Genomic DNA, 22,754 nt, shown 5'->3' with positions numbered 1-22,754 from the left:
GGATATTTTTTCATTGGCATTGGTGCAAGCTAAACCAGTTTACCTTGACTAGTTCTGAATTGCACCCTTTTAATTTCACTGGTCTAAAATCATGCTGTTAGTGCTATGTTCAGATCAATTCTTAGATGAAAAAAATATTCCATTTACTTTATAGTTGTGTCCCAAAGGAACAGATAAATGTTTTACTGGAAAATAAGAAGTAGCCAATAGATGCACTTCATTCGTATCCACAGAATAAAGCAAGCCTACAGCTGTTTCACATATTAATTGCTTAACCAGTAGTCTTCTAGCATTAGACTTTTTCACATGCCAGAAAAGTTTATAGGCAACAAAAACTTAAAAGACAAATCTGATTGCAACTACACAATTACCCTCCTCTTTATTTTTATGCTCTCCCTTATAAGCAGATCAAAATCACTCCAAGCAGCAGGTGGGATCACACTAAATCAAGCAATCATAAGTAGCCAGATACCTCCTGATCTAATTAATAGAGAGAACACTGTTGCAATTCTATTTACTATTTCTTTATAAAATCTGTCATTGTTCATATGAAAGTGAAACTTATGACTGGCACCAAAGAACATGATGGTGAGAATTTTCTCCACTAATCTGCTTCAAGTTTGTCTGAGGTTTAAAGTGAAATCAACACTTTTTTATCTTAGTGCTCTGCAGCTGCATCAAATAAGTTAGGCTTGGTTCTCGTCCTCACAAACTCATGTAACAAGAACCCATCACAGCAGCTGATTTCCCAGCAGACAGCCACGTGAGTGGCTCCTTGGGAAGGGTCCTGTGATAGCTTGGCATTTCTGACTTTTAATGTTGCTGATAAGCATACCAGAACCACAAAACAAAGTGCAAGGCTTTCACCGCAGCTTTGGCTTGCCAGCAGTCTCAGATTCCACTCTGACAACATAAGGATTTTGTTTTCTGCCCAGACAGTATCTTCAAATGTTGCATTTTTTCCCCCAAGTCAGGCTTCCCTAGGATAAGAAGTTTACTGATGCCATTTTATTACACCAGGGATTGCTCTGATATTTCCATCCAGGACTTGATCTGCAAAACCACACAGCTGACCTTGTTGTTAGGGCATTATGTACCAACGTTGTGTCTAAAATGGCTACTAAGAAACAGCTTCTGAAGGGAGAGTACAAACCATTTTTCACCTATATTTATCAGGTTCCTAGCTGAACTTTTCTTTCAAAACAGCTTTCCATTGTAGTCTCTAGATTGTTCTAGCTGGCCAGTACTTTCTAATAGTATCATTGGTGCCTGTTTTAAAACAAGACATGTTAGATAAGACAATGTAGGAAAAGACTTCTAGGAACAGTTTTTTCAACATTGCTGAGTACTATGTGCAAAAAGATTCATGAGGTTCATTACTCATGCAGGTACAAGAGTGTGGTCTTCAGCTGCATACAGCAATTCCTAAAGTAAAACATATGCCATTTATCAACAACTTTTTCAATGTATGCAATGAAGGCTTTAAGAATCAACCTTTAGATTAAAGTGTGGACAAGCCAAGAATGCTCCATGAAAACAAACAGTCCATAGCAAAAATATTGGAATTACCTTTCAAGGAAACCATTTAACTGATTCCTTGTTAATTGCTGTGTCTGAGCAGCAATTCAGAAAAGACATGGCTCCTGACATTGTGTCACATACTGGATCTGTGTAGCAGCAAGTTCAGTATTAAGTTTTGTTAAGGCAATTTGCTGTCTTGCCTGTTTCCATTTTTGATGCTTCTCAATCCCCACTGCAGTCAAGCTATCTATAGAATAATCAATTGAGCGTATAATCAATATATCACCACTTTAATTTTGCCGAGTCATAATTCAGGTTCCTATTTTCCATCTAGCTGAGAAGATTTTCTTATCATGGTACCTCCACCGTGAAGCCAGCTTTACAGGCTGGAAAGCACAGGGACTTGCAAATTAGGGACAAAGCCATAAAATATATCTGTATTTTGACCTGTGATGTTATAAAAACAGCATCATCACACTCTGCAGAATGACTTACTGAGTGTAGTCAGACATTACATCTTGTGGCAGTAACAAAAATGAATTTGTGAAGATAAATTACAGTATTTCAATCCTGCTAGTGAATTAGGTTTTATTCTGGCCTTTCTTTCCTTGGTGTAATTGTCATGCATACCCTACTAAATACCTGTTTTGGTATACTAGATAAAATCCCACTGGAAATCTGGACACATGATCTGAGCAAGGGAAAATGTTTAGATCCCTGCATTCTTACACAAAGAGAGCATGAGGCTGAAGGTGGGTTAAGTTCCTGGCGTTAGCTTATGCAAATGAAACCCTCACAGCACACACAGTGCTACTCAGTAATGACTACAGCCCAACAGAAAAATTCTTGCGAATGTGGTGGTCCACAGTCAAATGAATAAAAAGTAGAAAGAAGTATCTGAACATATGTAATTTTACTTTTACTATAAAATGTGCTATTAATGAGCTGATTTCACATGGCACTCTGGATGAGGAAATTACTGTGTTTTGTCTGTGATACAGTAGTGGTACCTCGAGCATCAGCCAAGACCAGGGGATTCACTGGGTCATGCAGTGCTGCAGCTGCCAACACTCCTTGTCACACACGGCTTACAGTCTAAATAATGGAGACAGGCAAAGGGTAAAAGGGGAAACAGAGATATAGGAGTATCTCATCCAAGGTCACACGACTGGTCAGTAACAGAGCTGAGATTAGAAAAGGGGCCCCCCAGGTCCCCACCCCAGTGCCCTGACCACAAGACCCCACAGCCATCCGTGCCTGGCTGGCGAAAGCAGCTCCACTTGTTACAGCAGCTTCCTGTGCAGACGTGGTGAGTCTCCATGGAGTCACGAAGCGTGTAATGGGAGTCTCTGCTGATAACAGTGGGGGTTGTTCAGTCACAGAGATGAACTTAAGGAAGTCTTCAAAAGCATTCTGAAATTTGGCTTTAAGAATCAAAGCAGCATAATTTAAAAATAGCTAATTTGAATAGCTTTATATATCCCCAATGTCTGATCAGGTTAATGACTTAATTTCACTTTTTTTTCCTGAAATCCTTTTAAATTATTTGCATAGCAAAAACCCCCTCTAGTACAAAATACGAAAAGCACAATTTGATAATCCAGTAATAAGGGTAGACAATTGTTTTAAGAAATGTTCCACTGCTTTTCAGGCCTGAAGCTAAGAAGGAAAAGATAGCAATTTGCACATCAGAGAATGACTCACAATGTTTTCAAAAACGTAGCTGCTAAGTCTTTATTTTACAAAACATTCTATTTGTGTGTCATTCTGCATAGTTAATGAAAGCAATAATAGCTATAAAATATACTCGCCCTTCAGCAGAATTTACTCTCACTGCGGTGTTGTCAGGTAATCCTGTGGTCAACTATTACTACAAAAATAAATTCAAAGAAATACTAATAAAAATAAGGCAGCTATGAAGAATTCTTTCTTTGGGAGAGTCTTAAAATGCTGATGTAATTTAGCGTGGTCTCATGGCTGTACTGCCGCTGATGATGGTAAATAACGCCTGCTTCCCCAAAATGACTGCATTGCACCCAGGCTGTGCATCCAGGCATTTCATTCCAGATTAATGCTGATAAATGATCTGGGTGTTCTCTGTTGTTAAGGAAAAGAACAGCGATTGTGGGATACATGGAGTGTATCCGGTGTGCTTCTGGGACTAACAGTGAATAAGTTCACCTGGGGAAGGAAGCCATGGTCATGAGATTCCTAGCTCAGTTCCTCGGTTTTAACCTCAAGAACTTGAAAATATATATAAGTAAGTTTCCTGCTTCACTCAAGGGGTTCCTTGCATTTGTTAAAGATGAAAGTGATTCCTGATTTATGAACCCGGGTGACATAAAAGATATAATGTGGTCAGAAAATCTTGAAAGAATAAAATATTTGAGTGATGAGAGAGGGAAGTAATTTCCATCAGCTTATGTTTCTGGTTGGTCTAGCCTTCAGTGGGAAACTGGATTCAGCAATACCCAGAACACAAAGACAGGCATGAATCTCTCTACAAAGCTGTAGGCTAAATACAGATCTTTCTGACAATTTTAGGAAGTGAAGATGTGATAGGAAAAAGGATAAACATACTAAAAATTAGTGATGCAGGCAGAAAAACAAGAAAATAAAAGCAGTGTTGCAAGTGTAAAAAAGAACTTTGAAGAAGTGTGTAGAATTAATAACTCCAAAACAAGAGAAGCAATTAAGGTTCTAAGTGCCCTTTAAAATATGACTTGAGACATTAATAAGATCTGTTTAGAAAGATCCATAAATTCTAGAAAAGCATTTTCTCTCCTTAGCCTAGATGTGGGCAGTAGGTACCATGGGTAGTACAAAGGGTTTATCTGTTTAAGCAATGTGTAAGATACACAGTTATGTTTTGAAGGTTGTTTCCATAGTGCTAGATAAAAATAATGGCACAGACTGTTTTCCAAATAAATACTGTAGCAATTAAACTAGGCACACAGTCATTCTTCCTGATCTAATTAGGATGCTCATAAGAAATTATTCTAGTGCATGCCTTTTTCTAACCTACACTTCCTGTAAAATATATATGAATCTTCTACCTCACAAGATGAACAGAAGCCCAAGAATCCTCCTCACAAAGCAAGTTCTGCACTCAATGACCCAGTACCATACTGCCAGTTACTTACTTACTACATAGAAAAAGAAGGCTTCACATTTCCTCAGAGGCTATCAGCATAAGCCCAGAAGAATGAATGTTAATTACTTATTCTAAAAACATTAATTATTTTTAGTAAAAGTAATTTTCAAGAAGTCTCAGGAATCACAGCCCTGGGAAATTAAATCCTCCTTTCACATATAAAGTATACACACAGATAGATATATGACACAAACAGCACAGGCTGCTTTAGCTCTGTTGTATTGCAGAAAGTATCTAATCAGTTTTGTAATTCATTACAGAACTGCTTTCATGACTGTGTGTAGCAATGAGTTCTGCAGTTTGCCTATATGCTGCATAGCCCAGTAGTTATTATTGCTGAAATTTTACATAAGCTTGTGCTCTTTGATTAAAGGAAAGCAAGGAAGGTAGGAAAGAAGGAGAGAAAACAGAGAGAAAACAAGAGTGGCGATTCTCAGGCACTACTCTGGAAAATTTTACAAATTTGGAAAAATACAATTAATTGATGCAATAGGCATCACAACCTCTTTGTTCAGTGTGAATAATTAATAACAAAAATAATAAAAAACCCAAAACAATCCCAAATTAAGGCTTTACTAGAAGAGTGGCAATCAATTACTTTCATTGTTTGAAAATACAAGTGTCTCCTCTGGTTTGAAGCTGTGGAACTTTAAAAACAGGCATGAGTAAAAGGACCAGCCATAAACACACCTATTCAAACCAAACCCTCCAATTTTATTCAACAGAAAAGAAAAGTAGTATGGAATTTGCTACGTTCCCAACGATAAGCAAATCTAGGTTCTGGTGGACTACACTGGATAGAGCTTTCAAAAACCAGGGTTGTCTCACAAATAATTAATGCCCTGCCAGCTGCTTCTTCATACTTCATTTGCAGAGTTCAAATGTGTGAATCTCTGTGGAGTTTGACTTGGCAGTACATCACAGGGAGAAAAGTGATTTTTCAAGCAACTAGGCTCAGTTCTACACAACTGTGCTCAAACATAATGAAGTTCTTGTAAACCAAACAGTTTGGCGATAAAAAGGTTTATCTCTGTAGGATAATTTATTTTAATCTGTTATCTTATGCAAATCCAGCAGTGCTGCTATCTTTCTAATATCTTCCGTAAGGCTAGGCATGCTCTACAGAGAATGTAAAATGTGTGGATCTAAAAATCACATTTTAAACCAAGAAAGTTTTAGCAACAGACTCATTCTGGATGCAAATCTGACTCGTGGTTTCTCAAAACCTGGGCAACAGCCAGCCTAAGACACATCATGCAGCCTGTCAGCAGCAGTGTAGCCTCTTTGGGATCCACACATTCATCCCTGTAGGACTCGTGCCTCGTGCCTCCAGGCACCCACGAGCAGTGCAACAGAACCAGCACCCCTCACTGACTGCTCCTTCTCTCAAAAGCAAGGGCCATGCAACACAAAATCCTGTTTTGTCAGATTGCTGGGGGCTGGTTGGAGGCTGGCGTGGTCTTTTTGTGAAAATTCTCCCTAATGTCATTCAAATATGAGTCTGTGTAAAGGCACAGTGGGAAAGGCCATCAGTATGTACTAGCAGGTCATGTTATGTTTACCTCAAACCTGCATTTTTTTCTGTCTACTACTGTATAATCTCATACTTTTTCAATACGCCTGAGAGAATATATACGGAATATGGCAAAAGACTTGTTGCAAAGACTTGGTTGATATATTTGTCAGAGTGGGAGAGTCCCCTTGGGGGCTGCTCACCAGCCAAGGTCAGGGCAAATCCCACAGTCCCCCACAAATGTGAGACCCTGGGAACAGCTGGGCCGGCACATCTGCTCACTCTTCACAGCCAGGACCAGCATGACCTATGGCTGGGCACAGGCCACTGAACTACCTGTCCTTAGACCATCAGCTGGTAGGACACAGGCAATTCTGTAACTCCTATGTGCTTCATGCTTCCCCTCAGCTAAGCATGATTATAATTGCCATCCTGAATTCCTGAAGGACCTTTCTCGCCTGCTGTGCTTTAGCACACACATTTCCAAATTAACAGTGGAGCAATATTCTGGTTCTTGCAACGATGCTATCTTTCTAGTTTTTACTTGAAGTTCCAAGTTCTTGAGTGGTAGGCCTGTAGGAAATTCTAATGTTTATTCAATCATCAGAAGTTCTACACTTGGTATTTTCAAAGTAAGCTTTGGGATCATAATCCCTAAAGGCTCAACTAAGAAAGTTATACATATTGATTAAAATAAATAATTCCCCCACATTGTTTTCCTGGAAGGGTAACTATAGTCTGACACTGCACAAATTCATACCCACTGACTTTCACATCTAATTGGGTCTGCAAGAAATACAGCATTTTCAAGGCAAGGAGCCCCCCCAAGCCAGGAGCTCTTGCCAGCTGCTACACGGAGCCCGTGGTGCCTCCACTGCCAGCCTTCAGCAGCCACCCTGTGTGACTTTCTGAGAGGCTCAGCTCCATCCCAGAGGGCACATGTACTTCAGTGCCACACAGGAACCAAAAGCTGGACTGGCTGCATACAGTGTCCTCAATGCCCTGCACTCTGGGACACTGCAGCTGAGCAGCTGCGCTGCTGAGCTCAAACACAGAGCCAGGCAAACACACGGAGCTGCTCCCTGCATGAGCCTGAAATCAGGAGCTCACTGGGCTTGAGGGTACGACATGCAGACAGCCATGATGTCCCTGACTGTTATCTCCCGACTTGCAGACCTCCTCCTCTCGCGCTAGCTAAGCCAAACACCATGTCCTCCCAAGCAGAGCATCTCATTAACCTCTGAGGAACACAAAGTTCGGGATGGAAACTGCACAATCCATGTTAAGGTACTCAGCTGCTGCAGCACCAGTTCCATGACATCTTCCCTATGTGATGATGTAAATGATGACATCAAGGCCTGGAGATACCATCTTCAAGCAGAGGCACTGGCATACTGACCAGCTCTCGAGCAGAATGTCCATACATCCCCCTAATTCCTGCCCCTACTTGAAGAAGCAAATACCATTTCGGACCTGTGTGGATACTCGTGTTGCTAACAGTTTGAATTATTTTTGTGAATGTTACTCTATTGCCTTGATGTTAGTGCGTGATTCTCACAGCAGAGTCGATGATGCTCACCACAATTTTTTTCCTTCGGGGCTGATTTTTAATCGGACGCTCACCACGTACTCAGAGGACATTACTCTGCGCCCGGGCCGCAGGTACTGGCACAGGTCGGAGGGAACCTGGGGCCCGGGACAACGCCTGGCGGTGCCGATGCCGGGCGCTGCCGTGCGGGCAGCCACGCAGTGTTTACGGCTGAATGAGGGGCGCAGCCGAGGAGCTGCGTCAGCGCGGGCGCGGACAGGGGCGGGCCGGCCCGGGGGCGGGCGCGCCCGGCGGGCGGCCGCCTCGGGCGGGGGGCGGTGACGCGCGGGGCGGGCCGGGGCGGCTGCGGGGCGCGGCCGGGCGCGCTGCCCCGCGGCACCAGGGGAGGCTGCCCGCGTCCTCCCCGGCATGGGGGTCGGGCTCGGGCCGGCACCCCGGGGGCGGCGCTGACCGGAGCGGCGCCCGCCGCTGCCGCCGCTCCCTCCCCTGCGCCCGCAGCCCCTCGGCGGGGAGACCGGGCGGCGGCGGCCCCTCCCGCGGGCGGGCAGCGCGGGGTTCGGCGCAGCGGGGCTCGGGACCCGGAAGCAGAAGCGGGGCCGGGGAGGCGGCTGGATGGGAAGGAGCGGCGGCGGGCGGCGATGGGGGAGCAGCAGAGCTCGCTGAGCACCCCGCGGGCGGCCGCCGCGCCGCCGAGCCCGGTCGGGGACCAGCGGGAGCCCGGCCGACGAGCCGCCTTCGCCGCGAGAGGCGGTCCCGGGCGGCGGGGCTGCCGGGCCGGGGGCGAGGCGGAGAGCTGCCGCCGGCCGCCGCCGGCCCGGAGCGGCGAGGAGCCGAAGAGGAGGCGGAGGCGGCGGCCGGGCCGGGCAGCCGCCGGGCTGGGGGGAGCCGGCGGCCCCGGCGGAGGAGGGGCCGGAGGGAGGCAGCGGCCGCCGCCGCCCCCCCCGGCGGCACGTGTACTGCACCGTCTACTGCGTGGAGAATGACCGGCCGGCGACGGTCCCCGGCTCCCCCCACGGCGGCCCCGGCGTGGGGCAGCCCCCCGCGCGGCGCGGCGTGGTGTCAGGCGACGACCCGCTGTCCTCCGGCGGTAGCATCGAGGTGGTGGACTTGTACCTGCTGCCCGAGCCCTTCTCCGGGCTGATCGCGGGCGAGTTCGGGCCGCTGCTGGTGCTGAGCTGCCGTGTGTGCCTGGAGGAGAAGCCCATCAAGCCCCTGTCCTGCTGCAAGAAGGCGGTGTGCGAGGAGTGCCTCCGGCGGTACCTCAGCTCCCAGGTACTTCCCAGCGGGCGCAGCCGGGGTGTGCCGGGGGGGGCTGTGGTCGCAGCATGCTCGGGCAGCCCGGCGAGCGGGGCTGGGCCGTGAGGTGCGGAGGGAGAAGGAGCCTTTCCCGTCCCGTACGGAACGCGTTCGGCCGCCACCTGCGTGCGGGCTGCGGAGTCAGCGACCGCCCGTTCCCGAAGCGCTGCTCTGCGCGTTCGTACGCGGCTGGTCGGGTTGGTCGCTTAATGCGTTTTTAGGCTCTTGCTGTCTTTATAAGAATTTTCGCTTTGAAATCTCGAACTCTTGCTGTTACCTGTTCGGCGGCACCAGTTTTCTTTTAAGAGGCGGCCAAGGAGTGATAAGGAGCGGAGTTCGGGAGCACTGGCAGCCGCCTCCGGAGCGGCTCCTGGAGCCGTGGGTTTTGCCCGCTGCCGCTCGATGTTCGGGCCCTTGGTGCAGCCGCTCGGCCTGCTCCTCGCAGGACACATCGCGTTTGGTGTTGCACCAGTTGTGCTAGCTTAAAATAGGGTGTGTGTGACTGTTGGTGAAGAATTGCAGTTAACAACAGTAAACAATAACTTCTTTGGAGGAAAAAAATTGGAAACACAACTTTCCCATCCTGGGCAGGCAACTGCTCATCTTGGCAGATAACTGGTGTAGAGGGTGCTTACATGTTCATCACTGTTTTGTCAGTCAGAGCTGCTGTTTCAAACCGAAATCAGCAGCTTGATAACTAAGGTCTGTCTTTGCTAATGTTTTCTGTAGTTTGTTTAGCAGCACTGAATATCTGTGTGTTTCTGCTGCTGGTGTAGTCATACCCTAAACACGAAGAACAATGGGGGAACTATGGTGTGTGTGGGAAAAACAAAATCAACTAAACCCTTTGCTTACCACCTTTATGCTTTTATTTAGCAGCAGCTTTTAGGATGTGCCTGGTGGAAATGTGCTAGTTTCTGGGTGGAATGAATTTTTTCACCTATTTGGGGCTTGGTGCTGTGCTGGGGCAGTTTGTGCTCCTGCTGGGCTGTACGTATAGGGAAGGGAATGGATGATTACAGCTACCCCCGCAATCCATAAATAGTTGACAGGCCTCTTCTGACCAGAGTACATTTCGCTGCTTGGAAATTGCACGTGAAGTGCAAGTTGCTCCTTTATGGGCCCTGATAGCCTGTGTAGCATTTGCTGGTGCTGGTAGCATTTGTTTTGGCTAATGGTAAACTCAGTAGCATTTTTATTATCTTGTTTGGATATGTTTAGATAATAGCAAAGGGCTTTACTTGGGAACTGATAGATTGGATGTTTTGTGTGTTTCCTGTAACACTGAAACTCAGGAACACTTAATAAGCCTTCTTGAGACTTCATGCACAGAATGATTTGATTTGTAGATAAGTGGTAGACGGCAAACTCTCACTAAGTTTTTAGATTATTTTGTCAGTGCGCATTTGTGCTGCTTTGATATCTGCCACTGAGGTCATATGTCAGAGTACTGACTTTCATTTAAGCTGGAAATTGACAAGTGTTGTGATGTCAGGGTGATCTTCCCCATGTCCTGTAGGTGCCTGCAGTTTACAGTGATGTAATGGAACTTATATGATCTGGTATCTAAAGCCATACTGAAGAACTCCTCTGCCTGGTTTAGGCTGAACTCTGGGAGAAGGAAGCAGCAGCTTGGTGGCTGGAATAGCTGGCTGGCCTAGGAAGCGGGTATATGTGCTAGGGAGTGGGTTTAGCATTGGCCAGGTGTTGGATGTGTATGCAGGGATGCCCTTCAGGGAAGCCACTGCTATTGCTAAGCACCAGCAAAGCTGGTCCCAGCAGATGGGGAAAGGAAGGCACCCGTGTGGCACATAGCCATATGGGTACTTAACTGCTGTGCTTTAAAGGTGGGGCAGGGATGCTGATCTTGAGGAGTGAGATTCACAGAGCGCTTCTGTGGACATATTGTTACAGATGCTTTTATGACCAGGCAGAATTTTAGCTACTTGATAAATTTGTTAGGGAAAAGTGAAACAAAATGCAGCAAATAACAGTCCAATGTGTTCTTCCCTTATCTTCCTTTTTGAAAAGGACAAGAAAGCAATATTTCTTCAAGAAGAACAAGAAGTGATCTCTCTTTCCTTTGTGCTGTGGAAGGACCCTGTGAGTCATCCTGGGGAGAGAGAAAGCATCTCCGTGTCAGTTATGTTAGGAGAATTTCTGGGAAGGATGAATGAAAAGCCAGTATAGGTTAGAAATCAAGTTACCTTTCATCTTTGAGACTTTGCATTTTTTGTAGGAAATTAAAAAAAAATTATGGGATGCTCAAAAGGTGTAAATACTGAAAAACTGGTTTTGTTTGAAAATTTTAAAAGATCTTATTTTGGATATGATCAGCCTGTTTTAAGAATGTACCTAAAATTGAAAACAAACAAAAAACAGTTGAAAAAAAAAAAAAGCCAAGCAGCATTGTGAATAGTTTAGATCTGGTTTTCTTGTCAGAGAAATAGTAATCTCTGCCCTGGCTGACTCTACGTCTCTGGAGGAGTGGTCTCTCATGCTGAAAATGTGGAATATGTTGGCAGAAGTATAGCACTTAAAATAATTTGTGTAGTCTTTGATGTCTGTGTGTGTTCTCTCACTGGAGAAAGCTGTATTCTTCATGCTTCATTGTGATCCCTGAAATGATGTTTAATGGAGTAGCAAAGTAAAAACTCTGTTAATGCATCCTGCTTTCCTCTATGCAAATATATGAGTATCAGAACTTCTGCCTCCAAGCCCTTTCTATTATAGATAAGAAAATCAACTGAAGTTTTAGGCATTCTTAAAAAGAATGCCAGATGAAAACACTCCAACTGCTGAGTTGTTGCTCATCGTGCTGGAAAATGAAGGTAACGTCTGAAGGTCCATAGAGGTCAAGTCCAGTCTTATCACTGGCACCTTGCTGCATAATCCCTTTCAAAGATTTAGTGGCTGGAGCAGAAGCTTAGCAGGTGAGCCTGGAATGCCCAGGCTGATCTGGAGCCTGACTTTGGGAAATCACGTAACATTACTTCTGCCTCTATTTAGCTATTCTGTCTCACATCCTGATAGTCACAGAGCACTCAGGGCTCTTTGGGATCTGAGTATGACCAGTTGATCTACAATTCACAAAAAAAATCTGTGACCATTTGTTTGGACTCAGAGAAATTGATGATGTGGTAATTGATGGGTATGGGTAATGGGTTGTCATGGAAGAGGTTGTGTGGAGCTCAGGATCTGTTGTGGATCCCACAGAGCCTGAGTCAGGTCCCAGCAAGCTCTTTCCCCAGGAACTGATGCAGCCCAGAGCTGTTTTTTGTTACGCTTAATGGGTGAGGTTGAAGAGTGTGATTGTCTGAAAGGCCAGTGTTCTCCCTCCATGGACTCTCAGGTATGTGTTGAGTAAGGTTGGGATCAAAAGTGTGGAAGAACCATTTCCCATTCAGCTGGAAGCTTGTGGGTTTCTGCTCTCTGTCATCCAAGATATAAACTTGGGATAGGGAAGCAAGAACCAGGACACTTAATCTCACAGGTGTAATATTACATCTGTATCTTCTTCACGTCCTTCACTTCCCATCTTTCTCTTCATTAAACATGGCACCAAACCCAAATTATTACAGAAACTGAGCATACTACAGTTTGCTAAAAAAGTGATTCACTGCCTAACCACTCTGGGCTGCTTGTATTTTTATGTAAGAGGGAGCATTTCACTTTCCCTATAAAATGGCTGCAAAAGTTTTATAGAAACCTCAGTGCCTGCTTTTTCTACATGCAAATTTGGAAACTTGATAATCCAGTTTTGATGCTGTGCTCATTAGTGAAGCTTTATTTTGTAAATCTTGTAACTCTGTTGGAGTAGTCATTCTTATAGTAAAAGACTTTGGGTGAGTTAATTTAAACACCATACTGTATTCTTCATCAGATTTTATGGTGCTTTAATTATAGGAACTCTAATGAGATTAGTAGCCATGAGTAAATCAGAAGGAATGGTTGGGGGTGGGGAAGGACTGCATGTGACAGCGTTTTGTTTATGGTTAGCTTTGGTGGGACAAGAATCCTTCTTCCTTCTGAGCATGAAATGTGGAGATCATCCTCTGCTCAGGACCTCAGTCTCTGTCTGTGACCTGAGATCTTTTTTTTTGACCCCTCTCTTTTCTGTGCATGATTTCTTTCTGGAAGAGCTGGAGAAAAAAAGCTGCTGACTGTTACAGACAGGATTTTTGTGGGGAATGTGATTTTAAACCTTCATAGTGAAGAGTAAAATTGAAGAGCAGTCTGCATCACATAAAACTAGTACTGGCTGGGAGCTGGAGGGCCTTGACACCTGTGTCTCGTCAGGTGTCTGATGGTATCATATAAATGATACACTTCAAAGCTGTAGTCTGCTGATGAAAACCAGCCAGCAGAAATGTAGGCACCAAGTGCTGAATCATCTGATGGTTAATGAGCTGCTTGTGCCCTGAGTCAAACCAGAGCTCAGAAAGGCCACTGTCATTCAGTGCAGAAGCAGCTCTGTGTTTGCAAGGGTAATTAATCTAAAACCTTGCTCTAACACCAGCTACCGAGTTGCTGGGATGGCTGCACACTGCCTGCCAGGAGGTGATGGCAGAGTGAGCGACCACCCCTCCAGCTGACATTGCAAAAATGCAAAGTTTCCAAAGGAGGAAGAGAGGTGCAGGAGGAGAAAAGAACCTGCTGGTTTACAGGCTTTCTAAACCAAATCAGCAGCCTCAGCCACTGTAAGCTGGCTGTGCTCCTGAGGAGAAGAAGGCAGATAGACTTGGTCCATCAGATGCAAGCAGCCTATAAGCTGCAAGAGCACCTAAACTACTTCTCTGACATTTTCAGCAAGCAGCTTCTGAAAAGTCTGTTGTGTTCTCCTAATGTGTTGTATACAGTACCAGTGTCAAAATGCTGCTGCATAGGCAGATGTCACAGTTCAGGATGATACCCAGGTACCTCTAAGATTGTGAAAGTTAGCCTTTCAAGTTGACAAGATACATGGCAGACTTTAAGTCCATCTTGAATGCTTCTTGGTGAAGCCAGTTTGTGCTAAAACTTAAGTTTGGAACAGCTTACAAATCCAGCATTGATGAAAACACTTTGAAATTAATTTTAAAGAAAACTATTTTGAGCAATGTTCTTGAATGATGATACTGCCTAGTTATCCCACTGTATGTAGACCTAGGTGCTCTGTCAGCATATGAGCACTGCACATGGTATGTTTGTTCCCTGTGCTGCAGGAGTAGCTTCTAGCTTACTCTTTGTGGCTAGCTACGACTTCCTCTTGTTTGGATAAGTCTTTGGCAGGTGTAGAGCTGGAATTGTAGCTGTCATTTCTTAGCCATGCTGTTATGAAGTGAAGCGGAAGAGAGTGGCTGTTCTTACAGCAAAGAACATTTTCAGTAAAACTCTGGGATCTAAGATAGTGAGAATAGGAAAGATGATATCATATTTGAACAGTTGCAAGAAGGGTTTTACTGATGCAGAAAGGCCTCAGTTCCTGAGGGGAGGATAAATGGCTTCATGAAATTGTTGATGTTGGTAGTAAGTGAGTGGTAAGGGTAAATGGTAGGTGCTACGGTGATACCATAAGTTGGCTGATGTTGATAGTAAAGTTGATTGAGGTGTAGTTTTCCTATGATTGGGAGATTGCAGTGGGAGATGGAGAGCCAGTTTTGTTTTAGTTGGGGCTGAGACCTAATTATGAAAATATGTTATTTCTGTGAAGCAGAAGCCCTCCTTGTCAGCTGTCTCTCACAGCCAGTGTGTTGCACCTCGCTGGTCTGTGGATGGTGTTGGCTTTGGGGACCACAGACAGGCTGAGCCATCAGGAGATCATCTGCTGCCAGCCCTCCCTCCCGCTGCCCCTATCAGCTGTTCACACGAGCCACCAGGCACAGGTATGGAGTCAGTCCAGGGAAAGTTAAACTAAATGAATTGAAATTCACCAATAGGTGAACTATTGGTGTTTAGTTGTCCAAACAAAAAGAAATTAAGGAGTTAAATGAGGGTTGGGAAGGCCTTCAGCTCACCTCTGCCCCATAACTGCTTCTCCACCCAGAGCAACTGTTCTTCCAACTGCTCTGAGGCCTCTTGGCCCTTCATTCCTCTTTTCTTCTTGTACAAATATCTTGCTTCCTGCTGTCTAAACCAGCCAGGCTCGAGGAAAGTATGTATTTTAAATGGCCAGGATGTCAGTACATTGTCAAAATGATTAAAAGGTGTAAGGGATGTAATTTCTTTAAAAGAATTCAAACTGGAGGCTTCCCCCTGAAGAAGTACATTACAGGTTTATCTGTCTTTCTGTATGCTTTATCTGCTTGTGTTTATATTTCTCCTGCTCCTTTTTTTAAAGTATTTTCTTGATGAATTATATTTTATAAGTAAAAAAGTCCTGGTCTATAGGATTTTGTTAGCCGAATACTACTTTTTCTATACTAGAAAAAGTGACAAATTTGCCTTGTGAAAAGGCTATTTAATTTTTGAGTCCATTTTTAAGTACTTGAAAAATTTTTGGTAGGGCAAAGAAATTAATTCTACTTGGAAGTTAAAAATTAGGGTGAAAAATTCAGGGCTTTACTCAGAAGAATATTTTATGGATTTCAGTGTGGAAGGTCAGAAGTTTAACAGTAGTTTAGGCCAGATTTGGAATTAAACCTGAAATGGCTTAGATTCCATGTTCAAGTCCACATTTACCTTAGATGCTGCCTCACTGCTTTGATTTGAGATTGATGTATATTTTCATTGACAGCCTTGTTGGGATGTGCTGTTGCTCTCATTTACTTATTTAATTGTGAGAAAGGCTGTGCAGTTCCTAGATTAGAAGTCCATGAAAAGGTAAAGAAATTTCCAAGTCTGTCACACTTCCATTTCCTTATGAGCTTGCTAAGTAGACCACAGAGCACTCATTTTCCCCAGTGATGTTTTTATTAAGTACAGCACGAACAATATAAGATTTTACTGGAAAATAGAAGGGGCAAAGTTTTATTTTCTCAAGCTTAGTCATCCTGATGCCATTGTGTATTGTTTTCTACCACTAACATAATCTGAATAGCAGCAAAGGCAGGTACCTCTCTGATTTACTTGGTTTGGCTTCCTGATCTTGTAGAAATTGTGGTGTATCAGCTTAGGGGTGTGGGATGGGGATCTGAGTGACTCTCTCCCTTTAGCTTGTAGGAGAGGGGAGTCCTATCCAAACTGTTTCAGCTGTGACGTGGCTCTGTTGGGTTGCTCACACAATACAAGGAAGGAAGAAAAAGGAGAAGAAGATTGCTGGGATGGGAAGGGCATGATGATCATGTAGGAATTGGTTTGCTCCAGAAGGTGGACTTGCTCAGGGTAAGCTTTCATAAAACAAAAGGGAATTGTGAAGGTTGGTGGCCTCCATGTAGGTTGGATCCTTGGCCTCTATTTAAAACTGCAGCTGAATACTGGCCAGTTATTCTGGTAAATGGTGGCCAGAAAGTGAAATGGGTCTTGCTTTTTTTCTGGTTTCCTGTTGGATGGAGGTAGGCGGGAAATAAATCTAGCCTTAAAAAAGAAAAAAAAATAGTAAGGATTCTAAACTCAGTTTAAAGTATAGAACTTCCAGGAAAATAATGGGTTAGTGTTTTACTGAGCTGCTGGAAGACTTCTATACCCCACTGGCAGCAGGGTGGGTGGAGTAGGTAGGTACAACATCCCATCTGTGACACGATTACAGAGTGCCTGTGAGGTGCCACTTCCCTGTAGAAGCAAAAAGAATATAGTGTCCTTCACTATAGTCAGTACTATTGCTGCTGCAGGGGGACAAAGAAATGTGGGGAGGGGCTTCTTAACCCTTCAGCCATTTTAATGTTGCTCACTATGAGAATGTTAACTGGGGAGAGGACATCTTATGGCTTTCCATTCCAGTGCACCTGTGCAGTGCCAGGTAAAATCTGTCCCCTTCGAAGCCTCACAGGAGTAAGCGTATAAATTGCTCAGTGCTTTTTTACATGCGCGTGCAGTTCAGTTGTGCAGTAGCTTGGAAACTGTTTAGTTAACTTTATGGCATTAGCCTGCAGGTTAAAAATGGGAAAGAATGTGCAACTTTGGACTTTTTTGGAATGGATGGATCTGCAAAAGAGCAATGATAGCTCACAGTATTTAGATGCCTTGTGTTGCATACCAACTACAAAATGTGCATGTTAGTATGTTTTTCTGTGATGAACAGATCTATATGGAGGTTAGAAAAGGAGTTGTGAAACACTGGAGTTCAGTCTAAGTGTTGTTTTTGTTAGACATTTATGCATATTGACATATACAGGTGCACCTAGGCCTCAAAGTGGCCAAAGTGAAATACAGTATTAAAATCTGGATATTTCAAAGTATGCACATATCTGGTGGTCCCCATTTGTCTTACATAAGGGAAGTGGAAATCAAGCAGACTCAGAAATTTTCACTCATTTGTATAATGGAAAGTAAATTCAGCCTTGCTTTTGTAGTATTTCTCAGTAACATTTAAAGAGTAATTTTCAAGCTTCTGAAGATATCAATTTTTTCAAGACATAATTTGGAGTTCCTACTTTATTTTAAATTACTAGCATCTTCCCAGTCAATAAGATATAAATCTTCCTTGCAGTGAGGTGCAGCTGTTACTGATGGACATTGCTGAGTGCTTTTGTCTCAGCAAAGTAGGTATTTCATGTCAAGGCTTGATTTGTTATTCTTTCAGTGAAAGCCACTCATCAAATCCTACCTGAATTATCCCAGAGTGTAATGCTTCATGAGAACCTCACCCAAGCCATGATAGGTTGTCAGACAAGGCCAGACTATCACTTCTGGTAAATTAAGGATCTAAAATGAGTTCTGGACCTCATTCTATTTTCTTTCCATGTCAAGAAAAGGAAACTTGTCTAAAGCTGACGGTATACAGTGATTTTAGCTAGCAGTGCTGCTTACCCCAGTCTGCTACTTGTTCCCTACTATTTGTGCATCATTTGATCCATCATCAGAAAGACCTGGTTTAAAAAGTAACCTTTCACAGTCATTTTTGCTTCTTTTATTCATACCCAGCTTCTAATTGTGTTATGCACAATGTACAAATGTTTATTTCACCGCAAGGTGGTACTGAATAAAGTGCTAAGTCAAGCAGTTTATTTTGGCAACTGTGGCAGCCTGTCAAACCAAAACATTTGAAATTGGCATGTTCACAAAGGTGGCAGATGGGGGTTTTCATTTGAGCTCCATGAAATCAAAACTGCGGTTTTGTCCTTTTGCTGCATCATTTCCTCTTTCACAATCCAGACAGAAGTTACAGTTTATCCAGTGCCTGAAGGTGCATCTGCACCCACAGCTCTTGGACAGGCAGGGTCCAGGGAGTTACTCAAGCTGCTCCCAGCTCTGAGGTGCCCAGTCAAGCCCAGGCTGGTACCCACTGCTCCTGTCTCCACTGCCTGTGGCATCATTACATAGGAGCTTTCAACTAGCTGAATTCTAAAGCATCCTCGTGTTTTGTAACATAGATTATTCTGAAGATAGTCTTACAAGTGAAATTTTTCATGTGAATATTGTTGCAAATGAGGAACCTCTCTCTGGATCTTGCTTGTTTCAACAGCTTTAGTTTGCTGCAGCCAAGCAATGCCAAGTATGGTTGTTATTTTCTTGAGAGAAATCTTTTTCTGCACCACAGAGTTCTCAAAGGAAGTCTCTTGTTGTTCCTAATCTATTTGAATAACAAGTGAAAAGATGCAGAACTTAAAATTATAGAAGAATTTGGCGGTTTTATTGTGTGGGTTATGTTTTGTTGAGGGTTTTTTTGGTGGATGGGGATAGGGGTGTTGGGTTTTTTGGTTTTTTGGTGTTTTGTTTTGTTTGGGATTTTTTTTCCTGCAAAAACACAAAATGCACATTGGTATTGAATATGACATTTAAAAATGTACAACAAAGCAAGGTATGGCACTGTCATGGAAGTACTGATATGTGTAATTAGATTCTGATAGTGAAGGTTCTTTTGAGCTTGGTCATACCGTCTCTTGGTATAAGTAAAATACCTAACATTTCTGTTGGAACAGACAATCAAAATAATGACTATTCCAGCGTATTCTTTTCCACTCTAATTGATTCTTTTATGTTTATGTAGGTGTACTGCTTTTGACCCATAAAAATTTTAAGCCTCTTTTTAAAATTAATCTAGATTTTTAGAAAAGTTCTAGCATGTGCACTGGGCTGTGACTACAGCTTTTACAGGCTAGAAGCATGTTTTTTAGTGAGCGGCTTTGAGATGTTTGGAGAGAGGAGAGGAGAGGAGAGCAGGAGTCCCATTTCATTGCATCAGTAATGAACTGGCACCAGACAATAAGTTTTATGATACTAGCTTATCATTGTGCTTCTGTATTGAGTTTCCACGTAGGAGAATTTTATCTATCCTTATGGTGAAAAGAAGGAGCAAGGAAGAGGTCTTTGATTATTTTTATTTTTCAAGTAAGAGCTTGTCCAGCTGTTGGAATGTTAGTAGGAGACAGCAGATCTGGGTGAATGATGGCAGATGATGTAAACGGCTGATAATGATGAAACCACTAAAACCTGAATGCAATTTGAGGCTCTGGTATAGAGAGGAGAGCAGTGAGGCACTTGTATGTGGTGAGGCTTCGTTTGGAGTTTTAGGTGTAGTTGGTTGATGCTGGCCAGATGCCAGACACCCACCAAAGCCTCTCTGTGTCTCTCCTCTGCAGCTGGACAGGAGAGAGAAAATACTTGGGGTTCATGGGTTGAGATAAGGACAGAGAGAGATCACTCACCAAATACCATCATGGGAAAAACTGAATCAAATTAGAGATTATAATTAAATTTATTGCTAACAAAATCAGAGCAGGATAATGAGAAGTAAAGTAAAGCCTTAAAACACCATCTCTCCACTCCTCCCTCCTTCCCAGCTCCACCTTCTACCCCAGGGAGCTAGGAGACTGGAAATGGGGATTTTGGTCTGTTCATCACATCAGGAGTTCCTCCCGCTGCTCAGGGAGAGGAACCCTTTCCCTGCTGCACCGTGGGCTCCCTCCCACAGGAGACAATTGTCTGCAGACTTGTCCAACCTGAGTCCATCTCACAGGCAGCAATCCTCCTCAGACTGCTGCAGCATGGGTCACGCTTCCACAGGGTGCAGTCCCCTAAGGACAGGCTGCTGCAGAATGGGCCCCTCTGTCCATGGGTCTCCCACCAGGTCACAGCCTCTGCTCAGGCGTCCACCTGCTTCAGCATGGAGCTGCTCCATGGGCTGCAGGTGGATCCCTGCATCCCTGTGGAGCTCCATGGGCTGCAGAGGCACAGCCTGACTCACCATGGTCTGCACCATAGGCTGCGGAGAAATCCCAGCTCTGGTGCCTGGAGCACCTCCTGCCCCTCCTTCTGCACTGACCTTGGTGTCTGCAGGGCTGTTCCTCCCACATATTCTCACCCTGCTCTTCTCTGGCCACAATTACATCCGCACAACAAATTCTTTTTCTCTTGTTTAAATCTGTTACCCCAGAGGTGTTACCACCATTTCTGATGGGCCCAGCCTTGGCAAGCGGCACATCTGTCTTTAGAGCCACCAGGGACTGGCTCTGCTGGACATGGAGGAAGCTTCTGGCAGCTTCTTACAGAGGCCACCCGTGTAAGAAGTGGGTGGCCTCTGTAAGGCCTCTCCCCCCACACTACCCCTCCACAAACCTGTGATTTAAATCCAATAAATCAGGTTTAAGAAAAATGGAGCCAAGGAGGACTGCAAGGAGGAAAGAACTGTTGTGCAGATGCAGAATTCTCTACTTGAGCATAAGCAGAACTGGGTGAAGAAATAACTGATCTGTCTAAATGCAAGAGGTTGTCATTTGGGTAGGCACTTGTAAAGAATTTTTGGCACAACACAAAACTCTAAAAATTGCAATGAATTGCTGGAAATCAGTATGAGCCTCTACTGGAGAGAGGGATTTAGGAGCATCTTTCCAGTCCCTGAAATTGGGAAGAAGGGTGCAGTATCAGAGCAGTTTGCAAAACCAGCACCTTCAGTACTCTCAAAAGGCTTCTTGTGTGGCCCCACTGTGTGCTGAATTTGGCCCAGTTAGATGGTAAGGCTGCCTGTGCTTCTCAGTGCGCTTTGTTGAGAAGCTGGAGTCCAGTGAGGAAATGCTAGAAGAGTTTTATTGTCTGGGGTTACTTTTTTCTTGACTGTCGCAAACAGTAAAATACTTTGTAATGCCCAGTGGGTACCTGCTTGCAGCACGCTTCAAACAGTGCTCTGTATCCGGCATTGTTTTGTTTGTATGGAAGGTGAAGTCAAGCATCTCACACTGGTTTTAGGAGAAATAGCTCTCAAATAAATTTCAAACCTGAGTTTTTGAGGCAGTTTCTGATTAGACTGTTCTGGCTGAATCAAAGCAATTTTCAAGCAGTTCCTTCCCTCTGCTGGCAGAGGAGACTGCATTGGTGTTACCCGAGTTGACCTAGGCTGTAGAGGATGCCTTTGTGAAATAACTCTCCAAGGGAATGCATGCAGGCTGTTGTATAAAGAAACTTGTGAGAGAGAGCATTTAGCAAAGACCAGTGATTGTTTTAGTTTCCACTGATTGCTTCTACATTAAAACAATGAACAGAACAGATGGTTAAGGTGGAGGAGCTATGTAATATTGAAAAACAATCTCTAAAATCATGTGATTTGGGTGTGGGGTCTGTTTTGAAAAAGACTTTTTTTTTTTGGGAAACTAACTATTAACACCTGGGCAAATTTGCTGTAAATTACTGGAAGGAAGTAGCTGGATATTGAATGTCCTTGTCTGTTAGTTGGCTGTGTGCTTCAGTTGACAGGCTGCAGCATTATCATTCTGGATTTATCTCCTGATATTTCACTCTAAGTTGTTGCTTTCTCTTTTTCTCTTTTCTTTCCCTTCTAGTTTTATATACCAGTATCTGTCAAGTTTGGTGGACAGATTTTGGCATTCTTAGAGTACTTATCTTAACTGCCAGGCAGTCCTTTGGAAGCTCAGGGTGCTTGCAAGGTGGTTTATTGGGGATTATGGTGACATCCGTCCTGGCTGTGTGCCTGATCTAGTGTACATAGGGAGGGCTTTGCTGCTGAGATGCAATAAGCATTGAGTTTTGTACTTGCCATGAAATACATCTGCAAACTCTCTAGATGAGCTTGTTGATGCTGTTGTGCTCTTTATAACTGCTTTATGTAGGAGCTAGATCCACAGGGAAAATCAATAAATATTGCATAGAGTTAGAGGCTTGGTAGCCATGCATACATGCCTTATGTTTTTAATGTTCTGTATGTGTTTGCACCTTTGAAGACTGTGCAACATGTAAGAATTTTTTTTATTCAGTTCTTGTTGGGTTAGGTTTATACGAGACTTAACTGGTCTCCTGCAGGGTTATATCGCTTCATGTCTCCGAGTTCACCAGTGAAGTCTGTCTGGAAAGACAAATTTAATGGAAGCACTGATAGATGCAAATTTTGGCTCTGCAATCAATATGAGCACCAGATGGATCACAGCAAGCCTACTTCTGGATTTGAACAAACCTTGCACAAACATGAAAAGTGACACATGCTGACACCAACAGCAGATGTTGAAACATGGAAAATATTTCTGACAGTTGTATAGTTTTAATGGATTTCTTGATATATGTAAGCCATGGTGGGAAAACTGATGGGAACTCTCTCTGGAATATATCAGATAATAGTATATCTTGTGTAATCATCTATTGAAACACCTGAAAAATGCAGTGCTACTGCCCAATTAATAAGATGGATGAAAAGAAAT

The 22,754-nt window shown here is 43.8% G+C and overlaps 1 protein-coding gene across 1 annotated transcript in view; it reads left to right on the top strand.

The window, feature by feature from the left end:
* The first annotated feature begins 7,951 nt into the window (after positions 1–7,951).
* RNF217 (ring finger protein 217) overlaps positions 7,952–22,754 on the top strand; it is a 64,536-nt gene continuing 49,733 nt past the window's right edge. The window contains exons 1-2 of the mRNA XM_030944751.1: positions 7,952–8,435; positions 8,483–9,009. Of these exons, the coding sequence (XP_030800611.1) occupies positions 7,952–8,435; positions 8,483–9,009 (1,011 nt within the window). The remainder of the gene's footprint in view (positions 8,436–8,482; positions 9,010–22,754) is intronic.

This window comes from Camarhynchus parvulus, chromosome 3 (genome assembly GCF_901933205.1).
Source record: "Camarhynchus parvulus chromosome 3, STF_HiC, whole genome shotgun sequence".
Taxonomy (NCBI): Eukaryota; Metazoa; Chordata; class Aves; order Passeriformes; family Thraupidae; genus Camarhynchus; species Camarhynchus parvulus.
Note: the sequence above shows the minus strand (reverse complement) of the source record. Positions and strands in the feature narration are given on the sequence as shown.